This window comes from Perissodus microlepis, chromosome 16 (assembly GCF_051167445.1).
Source record: "Perissodus microlepis isolate ML-2025 ecotype Zambia chromosome 16, ASM5116744v1, whole genome shotgun sequence".
NCBI lineage: Eukaryota > Metazoa > Chordata > Actinopteri > Cichliformes > Cichlidae > Perissodus > Perissodus microlepis.
The window spans coordinates 28,334,392-28,344,837 of NC_140476.1; the positions used below are offsets into that span (position 1 = coordinate 28,334,392).

The 10,446-nt window shown below is 38.1% G+C and overlaps 1 protein-coding gene across 1 annotated transcript; it reads left to right on the top strand.

The window, feature by feature from the left end:
* The first annotated feature begins 1,808 nt into the window (after window positions 1-1,808).
* On the top strand, window positions 1,809-9,291 carry LOC146371128 (CD209 antigen-like protein C). The gene is made up of 5 exons (XM_084908071.1): window positions 1,809-1,977; window positions 2,786-2,887; window positions 4,132-4,433; window positions 5,533-5,642; window positions 8,024-9,291. The coding sequence occupies exons 1-5, from the start codon at window positions 1,908-1,910 to the stop codon at window positions 8,178-8,180; spliced, it is 741 nt and encodes a 246-aa protein (XP_084764197.1). The 5' UTR covers window positions 1,809-1,907; the 3' UTR covers window positions 8,181-9,291.
* The last annotated feature ends 1,155 nt before the right edge of the window (window positions 9,292-10,446 follow it).

Here is a 10,446-nt window from a genome sequence, read left to right on the forward strand (position 1 = left end):
AGGGGAAGTGGAAACACATGGGGAAACAGCTGACACTAGTCTGACATAACGAGACAAAGGAAGCAAAGCTGACTACACTGACATAGGACACAGACCTTCAAAATATAACAGGAAACATGTGACACAGACAAGACAATATAAACTTGACAACATAAGACACGCAGCATGAAACACATGGAGGGGAAAGGGAAACTTAAATACAGCGGTAGAAAACACAAAGGGAAACTAATAAACAACTTAGCTACCCTAAAGAACTCAAACATATCATCCAAATAAACTAAAACTCAAAACGCTGGGTCAGACCCAGGAATGTGACAGTTCTCCTTATACATGCTGCCTTTGGGATTTATTTTTAGGAAGTACAACATCCCCTTTCACTGTTATGCTGATGCCATCCAAATTTACTTCCCCTTCAAACTGGGTGTTTCTGTTCCACTGTAATGTTAAAGACTGGTTAGCACAAAATTTTCTCATCCTAAATGTAAATAAGACTGAAGTTATTGTTTTTGGAAGTCATTCGACTTTGGATAAGTTAACTGTTACCCTCAGTTCACTTGCTTGTCATCATTCTCACACTGTAAGAAATCTTGGGAGTGTTTTTAGATAGCTTTTATTAATTAGAGAGGCAAGTGTCCACAGTTCAAACCAGTTTTTATCTGTTATGTGAAGCTTTATCTCCCTCCAAAAGACCTAGAAACACTTATTCATGCCTTCATCACCTCTAGACTGGACTACTGCAATTCTCTCTATTTTGGTCTTCAACACTCATGTCTTGCAGTTAGTCCAAAATGCTGCTGCTCATCATTTAACAGGTGTTAGAATGTATGAATGTATCACTCCAGTTTCAGCTAATTTACACTGGCTCCCTGTCAAATACCATATTAATTTTAAGATTTTTTTTACTTAACTTTTAAAGTTTTAAATAATATGGCACCCAGCTATTTAAGCAAACTCCTCAACATTTATAACCCCAAAAGAGCACTGAGAACTCTTAATATAACCGAGGTCTCGATTGAATCCTATTCGGTCTTTTAAATTGCGTCTTAAAACTCCCCTTTTTTCCATTTTAAACCTCTTATAGTCCCACACGTTGGAAATTTTGTAGTCCTCTGCATTTAATCCCTTCACTCAGTGAAGCAGTGGGCAGCTACCAATCCAGCGCCTGGGGAGCAGAGTGTAGAGACTGTACCTTGCTCAAGGGTACCTCAGGGTAGCCTGGATTCGGTGGATTCGAGTCCCCGACCTTACGATCAAGGGGCGACCACTCTACCTGAACTATCCCCACCCCCCACAATGTTGGCTTTTAACTCAAGTTAATAACCTCAGACCTGTTTTTTAATGTTAATACATTGTCCTCTCATTTATCTGTATTTGTTTCTCTATTTTCTTCTCTTGTTCCTAACTGATTGTGAAGCACTTAGGTCAACTCTCTTGCTTTTAAATGTGCTATAAAAATAAAGTTTGAATTGAATTGAAGTTCATTGGACACAAGGCCGAGTGGAATGTGATTAATTGGTGATATCAGTGCATCTTTGTGAGATTAATGTATATGCAGATTGCCTGCTCACTTTCATTATACTTTTATGATCCACACAGTGGGTAATGAGCAACTTCAAGGGACAAGATCTAGACCTTCTGCTGAGTTTTGAATTTTGTTGTATATCTGTCTTTTCATGTAACATTAGTCATTCAGACTATTCCAGGAGACTTCAACCTTCAAACTTAAACTGTGTTATAGAAATGTTATTAGAAGTGACACTTCTGGGTTCAACACATACAGTATGACTTACGATAAAACTTCTGTAAAAGACAAGAAGGAACTAATCTAAAAACTTCCTCATTTATGCTTCAAGTAACGTGTACTGCAGAGCCGACTCTCTAAAAGAAAGCTGACTATCTCAGGAGAGATGGAGGAAATCTATGTCAATGTTCAACATGGCAAGTCAGTCAACAGAAGCTCTTCAACAATTCAAACAGGTAAGAATTTCCAGTTTGATGGAGATTGTCAAAGGACTGAAAGCCCCCAAACCTCATCTATCTAGGACTTGAAGTAATGTGATGAATAGGAACTCAGCGGGGTAACCATGTACATAGTTAAAAACAAGTTGTAAGCGTTGTGAAACTGGAGTCTCTGGAGCGGTCTCAGCAATATAATATTTCAGAGTGTTCCAGACGGTTAATTATAGCCAAACAACTGTGATCTAAAAATTGGAGCCACAAGTCTTTTCTTTGCTGCTAATTTTTTGTGATGTTGAATTATGGACTTTGGAGGAACTATGAGACCATAGTGGTATTTAGTGGCAGTTATCCCATTTCATCTATTATGATTAGTCTTGGTGATTTATAAAGTGATTTATAGAAATTGGTTTTCATGATTTAAATGAATATCTTACCTGCATTTAAAGTCTGAATTGTGTTGTTAAACGGTAAAGGTTAAAATATGTGTATGGCTATTACAGCTTTTATTGCTTCTAAGAGATTGCTCTAGCCCACAAGCTGACCGTCGCTTAGGGCGTTTATTTTTTGGCCTGCTACTTTAGGGAAACAAGGGGAGTGACTGACTGTACTTGACTAACAGAGTTGCTTAATCAGCGTATGTTATCAGAGACAGTGGTATCATTATCTAGATGTAGGCAGTTAGGATGTCTCCTTTAATTAGTTTCTAGTAATTCTAACTCAGAGCCTTAAGACGGACAACCAGTCCAGACTGTACCGCAGTAACTGAGTATATGTTGCATATGTTGCATTATGTGAAAGACATCTCTGACTTTTTTTTTCTTATCAGGTCCAAAGAGCTCTGACGGGAAGTTTCACAAAGCTGTTATTCTTACTTTGGGGCTGCTGAGTGTTTCCCTGTTGGTTGGGCTCATTGGCCTTGGTCTTCACTGTGAGTTTTGGTCACATTTAGCTTTATTCAGTTCATTTTTATATTCTGTATTCCGTATTCATACGGGCAGTTTATGCCAAGCCTTCAGTGCTCATTTAGTTCGCTCATCTATGAAAACACAGTCATGTGTTAATTTATCATCGAATTATTTATAACTTCATTACATCACTGTATATAATTAGAAAATAATAAGAAAATATGGCTGTTCATGAATACAAAACAAATAAAAATAACAACAGATATTTATTGTTCTTCTACACTAGCTTCATTGTCATTGTATGAGAGAAAATAACAAATTATAGGCACTATTAGAATAGCTCTTTTTATTTACAGATACGGAAGACAATGGATTCCAGTGACTCCAAAGTGCCACTGCATTAAACATTGTTTGCCCAAATATATTTCTAAACAGTGTACATGTAATGTACACATGAACACATGTACACATCAAATAATTTCAGTCGCTGAAAGGACCAAGCTGCAGGCACCCCGTTATTCCAATATTAACTGACACCATCTTTCTTAGGTGGCAACTATGGTGTTATTTTTGTGCCTCTATTCTAACTGCACGTAAAAAAAACTTTGCAAGCGCAAATGTTGCATTTTGTGGAGTAAATTATTTTTGAGCGAAGAAAAGTGTACCTTAAACTAGATTAAAACCAACAGTGGTCTTAAAAAATTATATATTTTAAAATGAAATAATTAAACATACTAACCGAAAATGCATTTGGCAACATTCTGGACCATGTTTCCGGAATGCAATAGATAGCAAGCTGATAGGAGACCGTAACAGCCAATCAGAATTTTCGCATCCAAGTCTGTGATTGGTTGGTTGGTACACCTAGAATGGTGTACAGAGAGTTGAGCGTGCACCGAGCAGAGATGTTGTGAGCACGAACGTCACACTGAGAACAGCCAGCAACTGAGCAAGAGGGGCTGTTATTGTGTGTGTATATGCATAATAGCAAACACTGAAATACATTTCTTGCACACAGCAATGAATTTTGTTTGCTCCAATTAAATGTTTCTTCACTCAAAATAATTTTCTCCTCAAAATGCAACATTTGCACTTGCAAATTTTTTAATTTTTTTTAACCTGCGCTCATAGAACAGAGGCACATTAATAATGCCATAGGTAACATATGTTGTAACAAAGCCTGTCAGTATTGACCAACTCAGTTGTTAGTTTTGTCCTTAACATAATAAACATAAGTATGTCATTTTTTAAATGTTTTTATTTCCAGATCACAGTGAAGCTGCACATTTCTCTTTTCTCAAAAACAACCTGACCGAGCATCTCCAGGCCTCTATTAATGCGATGTCATTCATGACCAGAGAGAGAGACCTGCTGAATTCAAGCATCACTGAGTTAAAGAAAGAACTAATTTTAACCAGACAGAGAGAGAAAACTTGTCCAGCAGGATGGAGGATATTTAGTAGTTCTTGTTATTTCCTCTCCAATGACTCTGGTTCATGGACAAGAGCCAGACAGGACTGCAAAGACAAAGGAGCAGATCTAGTTGTCATTGACTGCAACAAGGAGCAGGTACTTCCCTAACAGTTGACCAGACTGCTTAGTTAATGATATGACCATAATCATAATAATGTGTAAGTAAATAAACACAGTAACTACAGATCGAATTGCGTCCAATGATCTTTAAGAAGGACATTCTTAAAGTTGTTTTAGCTGAATGGAAAGCCATGTGTGTGGGTTTGTTTGTTTTTAACTGGAAAGTTTCTGGTGTTTTTAGTGTTTATTGAGTCATACTCAGCATGTATCTTCTTCCATCATGGTGGGGTGAGTTGATGCCAAATAGTAGGATTTTGGAGAAAGAGAAGGAAGTTAGTCAGAACTGAGGAGACTGCACTGCCAGAAGGCTACATTGGAAACACTGAGGACAGCTAGAAGTACCTTAGAATTATACAAATGGCAACCATGAAGAGGCCGCTAGAAAAGCCACAACCAAATACCAGCAGAGTGTCAAGTCCTAAGGTGTCAATTGAATGGCAAGAAGAAGATCTGCTGAATCACCACGTACAACCTGCCAGCCATCATATACTCTACTGGAATAACCAGCTCGCCAAAGGAGAAGATAGAAGTCCCTGACATCAAGACAAGAAAGCTCTTTACCATGTATGGAGGGTTTCACTGCACGTCCTGCACCCTGACATTTTACGTGAAGCTGAAGGAAGGAGGATAAGGACCAGTGATTGTCAGAACCATCATCCAGAATGAAACAACAAAAATGGGTATATCAGGAAGATGGCCACAATTAATTTGTGCTTGGCGAATACCCCAGGCATTAGAAACCTGAGAAAAAAAGATGAGCAAGAACATCATGGAAGGACAGTATGTACTACGGGCAGATAGAAGAAGTGGCTGATATCAAAAAATCCTACCAGTGGCTGGACAAAGTTGGATAGAAAGACAGCACGGAGGCTCTAATCATGGTAGCACATGAACAAGCCCTGTGCATAAGACTGAAGGCGGGGGTCTATGGTGGTCTAAGTCTCAAGGTCAAAATGGGGTACAATACCCCTAATATAATTTAATGTATAATAGCTTCATTTTCTGTTTAATGATTTTATAATAATGATTCAATTTTTAAAATATCATTTGTATCTTTTTTTATCATTAAAAACAGACTTTTCTCTCCAAGTTAACAATGTCAGAAACATGGAGCTGGATTGGTTTGATGGATGGGAGCAATGAGGGAACCTGGAAATGGGTTGATGGATCTTCTCTCACTCTAAGGTTACAGGCCCTTCTTTATTTTATTCCTTTCTTTTCCCTTTCTTAAATATAATTTTTACCATGTATTAAATGAGAAAGAAATCAAATTTTAAAAATAATTTGTGTAGAAATTTACTGATGTAAAAAAAAATGTTTGTTTTTGTTGTTGTTTGTTTTTCTTTAAAAATGTTTACAAAGTATGCAAATCACCACAGATCACTGTTTCTTTTCACTTTTTTATCACTTTTCCGTACTTTTGCATTTGAAGAGTATCCCATTTTGAACAAAAGAAAAAGATTAGGTAGTTTGCATTACTTGTGCAGATCATAAGATATCACAAGCAATGCTGGCTGCTCAGCATGCAAAGAATGTTCTGTATTTATTTGTCACACATACAAGTGTTTATGGTTTTAGAGAAAGAATCTGTCAAGAATCACATTTGATTTTTAAGCCCCACCCACATTTTATCGCGCATGTATTCTACGTATTAACTTTACACTTTGAAACTACCTCTGTACATCAGCTGTTTGCCAGAGATGCGGTTCTGAGTTGGTTGCTTTTACAGTTTGCTCATTTACTTTTTATTTGCTACATTGATCTGTGCATGTGTATAATCACCTACAGATCATAAACATCACAGTTCTGCTTGGCTTCTACTCTGGTCTTCCATCAGTCTTGCATCAAAGAGCATGGATTTATCCATGGTGTGCGTTTGCAAATAACCACAAAATTCTGCTGGGCTCTAAAGTAATCCAGGTCCAGCCTTTGATAATGGGACGTTGAAATGCGCATGACAACAGAAAGTATAGATGGATTCTCATTGCTTAGTTTCCACAGACAATACTCAACTGTTGCCACAAGGTGGCAGTAATTTACATGATAAAGGCAAATAGCATGATCTTCTGTCCCTTTATGGGAGAGACTTGATATAATTTAATGGGGCGGCATTCAAGCAGGCCAAGAACTGCCTCTGAGTTAAAACATACCAATGAAAAAACGTACCATGGCATACGCAGATGAACCACAACACACAAGCGATTGACAGGAATTCCCAAATATTTATATTTGATCCTGGAATTCTTTTTTTTTTTTTTTTTTTTTTTTTAACTTTCTTTTTATTGTTTTTCTTTAAACACTATACACTATACAACAAAACAAAACAACAAAACAACAACAACAAAAAGATAAATACAACAAGTAGGATAACAAAAAACAAACAAACAAGCAAACAAAACAAAAAAACAAACCAAAAAAACATGTTGGATCTCTTTGTTTCTACACTTTGATCATTTCTCATTATCAATGTGTTGGTCTTTATCCTGTTGGGTTTATGTACTCAGTCCATTTCTCCCACTTTTTATGGTACCGAGTCCTTCCTGAGTCCTTATTCTGTAGGTCAATTGTTCCATGGTTTGTATTTCATCTATAATTTTGATCCATTCGTCCTGTGATGGTGGGTCTTTCTTGTTCCATTTTCTTGTAATTGCCTTTTTACAGGCAGCAAGCATAATTTTCAATATGTATCTATCTTCTTTCATCACATTTCCTGTAATGACACAAAAGTATAATAATGTACAAGTCTTAGATACAGCATAACCCAGAATTTTACCTATAACTAAATGAATATCTTCCCAAAAGATCCTGGAATTCTTGACAGTATTTTGACACATACCAGCAAGCATACATGGTGAACAGGCCAGTGTTTTTGCCACTCTAAACTGTTCTAGACTAAACCTTAGAATCACTGTCAAAAAAAAATGTAATAATAACTTTAAAAAGTATACACTTGTCGAACTCCAGGCCTCGAGGGCCGGTGTCCTGCAGGTTTTACATATCACCCTGAGTCAACACACCTGAATCAAATGATTCATTCGTTACCAGGCCTCTGGAGAGCTTCAAGACATGTTGAGGAGGTAATTTAGCCATTTGAGTCAGCTGTGTTGGATTAAGGACACATCTGAAACCTGCAGGACACCGGCCCTCGACGCCTGGAGTTCGACACCTGTGCACTAGAACAAAAATGACATTAACCAAACTAAACCACCATACTACGTGTGGGTATATTGCTATCACTTATGCCACTTAAACCCTTTATTGTATCATACACCATACATAGAACTTTGAGGTTAAATAATGACTTGCAATGTCTCTGTTCATTAAGACTAAATCATTTAGATTTGCTTAACCCATAAAGCAGAGGAGGTGCCTTACACACACAAAAAACCACCACAAGCGATCCAAAGATTTATTTTGCGCAGTACAAATATCAGTGTTACTGGAGTTGTCATTTTTAGGCTCAGTACAGAAAAAAATGTAAATGTGTACAAAAATGGGAATCATGGAAAGACTTCTAATATTAGAGATTAACAGTGTCACCATTGTCTTGTTCTGAAACCTGTTAGGTACTGGGAGGCTGAGCAGCCTGATAATGGTGGTGGTGAGCCAAAGTGGGGTGAAGAAGACTGTGCACATATTAGAACTGGCAAGGATACAGAAGAAAACTGGAACGACCGCTCATGTGATGCTACTCTGAGGTGGATTTGTGAGAAACTGGCTTAGCACTGAGCTATATGTTTACATGCTTTTGAAAGTCATAGTGCCAGTTCCATCTCATCAAGAATATTTATTAAAAATGTTTATTAAAAGGGTTTATTTGAAAGGTTCAGAGTACCTGAAACCAGTTATGCCGTGGTTACTAGACACTGTCTGTATTTATGTAGATTTAAATGGAAGAAGAGCTGTACGGTAACTCCAGAGGTAGAGGTAGAGAGTCACTGTAATTTCAAGAAATAAAATCTTTACTCCAAGTAGAAAAGCCATAGTTCATGAAAAGCTATGACTATTTAAGAGTTAGTTAAAAAAAGAAAAGGAAAAAAAAGGTTAAATTCCAAACATAAAAACAGATAGACTGTATATAAAAGATAGTTGCACAATGCAGGTTAAAAAGGAAGCCAGGGTGGAAATGTCATATACCTGTCTTTTTTTCTACTGACCAGCAGAGGGCAACCTTGTAGCTGTCTAGAACTCGACTTCTCGCTTGATTTAAAACCTCAGTAAATATTTTTCTAATGACTTTATGGTCTCATTCAGTAGTATTATGACTTTATCATGTTTAGTTTGGAAAGTGCCATTTAAAAAATACCATGCCATATAAATAAAAACATGCTTGTGGATGAAACTCTATCAAATGATATACAAGTTAATATTCTATCAATACCATACTAAACCTGTACTCGTGAAGCACACATAAACACATACTGTGTTGTTATCCACGTGCTTGTGGCTCTGGGTCAGTGTTTATGTGTGAAAATGTGTTAAACCAGAGTAAAAGTGCTTAGTTAAACTTGTGCTTTTGTAACGTTCAGTATGGCGAGACATACAAGACAGTTACAAGCCACACTGTCTACAGTATGCGGACAGCATTGTATATTTTTTCGAGCCTAGAAATCACGTGGAAAGACTTATGATGATGTACTTGCTTTATATAACTCTAATCAAAACAAAAATGATAGCATGGTCTCGTGTTTTGTAAAATGATTTATCAGATGTGTATTAATATGTAAAGCTAGCAATTTTAATCAAACTTCGTGTTCTCTGAAAGCTTTTAATGATTGTCATTTGTGCTAAAAAATAATTTCAATAAAACTAAAAACGTTTCTGGGGGGGAAAAGTGGTGTATTGTGCTTTTTTGTAAAATAAAAACATGAGAGACAATTAACTTAAAAAAAAAACACAACAATAACGTTTTATTTTTGTTTTTTGATTACATCAGAAATTTAACCATGTGGGTGATAAGGCTATTTTCTTCTTTTTTTTCTTAACAATAACATCTTCTTCGGATGATCTGTGGTATTCTCCTGTTTCTCTTGAATCTTTTAATGCTGCTATTTCCCGTCTGGCCAATAAGTTTCCAATAGTGGATAGGGGTATTTTTAGATCCGCCAAAATTCGTGCAAGTGAACTCCGAGAGCTTGCTAAAAATTTCATCAAGTCGAGCATATGACTTCCAGGTATAGGGTTTTGTCTATGCATCAATTCGCCGTCCTCAGTCCATCCGCTGTGACCTTTTGATGCCAATATGACGGGCGATCGTGGCTCAAGAGTTGGGAGTTCGCCTTGTAATCGGAAGGTTGCCGGTGTCCGGCAGCCTCGCCTCTGTCAGTGCGCCCCAGGGTGGCTGTGGCTACAATGTAGCTTGCCATCACCAGTGTGTGAATGTGTGTGTGAATGGGTGAATGACTGGATATGTAAAGCGCTTTGGGGTCCTTAGGGACTAGTAAAAGCGCTATATAAATACAGGCCATTTACCATTTAATATTCTACGCATGAGATATTCAGTGTTTCTCTTTGAGCGTGGATTTATGTTGGTTAAAACATCATGTAAAACCTTATTCACACTTCCCATCTGCTCCCCCTCCTCGCTTTCTTCCTGCTGGTAGTCATCTGATCTCTCACTATGCCCCCCTTGACGCTCCGCAGGGAGCCTTAGTGTTATTTGTTTGCTTTCATCTAATTTCTGTCTCTCAAGTACGAGGTACTTTTGTAAAAGCATGTTATACCCGGTCCGGATGGGCCTGGGCCCCCTTGCCCTGGTGGGTTCCAGAGCGTGGGGGTGCCTACTGGGGTCAGCGGGGGAGCTGGCCCCAGGGAGGGGCCGCTTGCCCCTCCCTTTCTTCCCTCCCCATCCTCAGCTGCCTCCCTATTCCCGCTCTACCACACCCACCCACACACGCAGGGCTTGGGGTGCAGGTATGTCACCAGGGTGCAGGGGAGGCACTCCCCCTCTGTCCCCTTCTGGCCGCCTGTGCCTCAATTTTATTCTGCA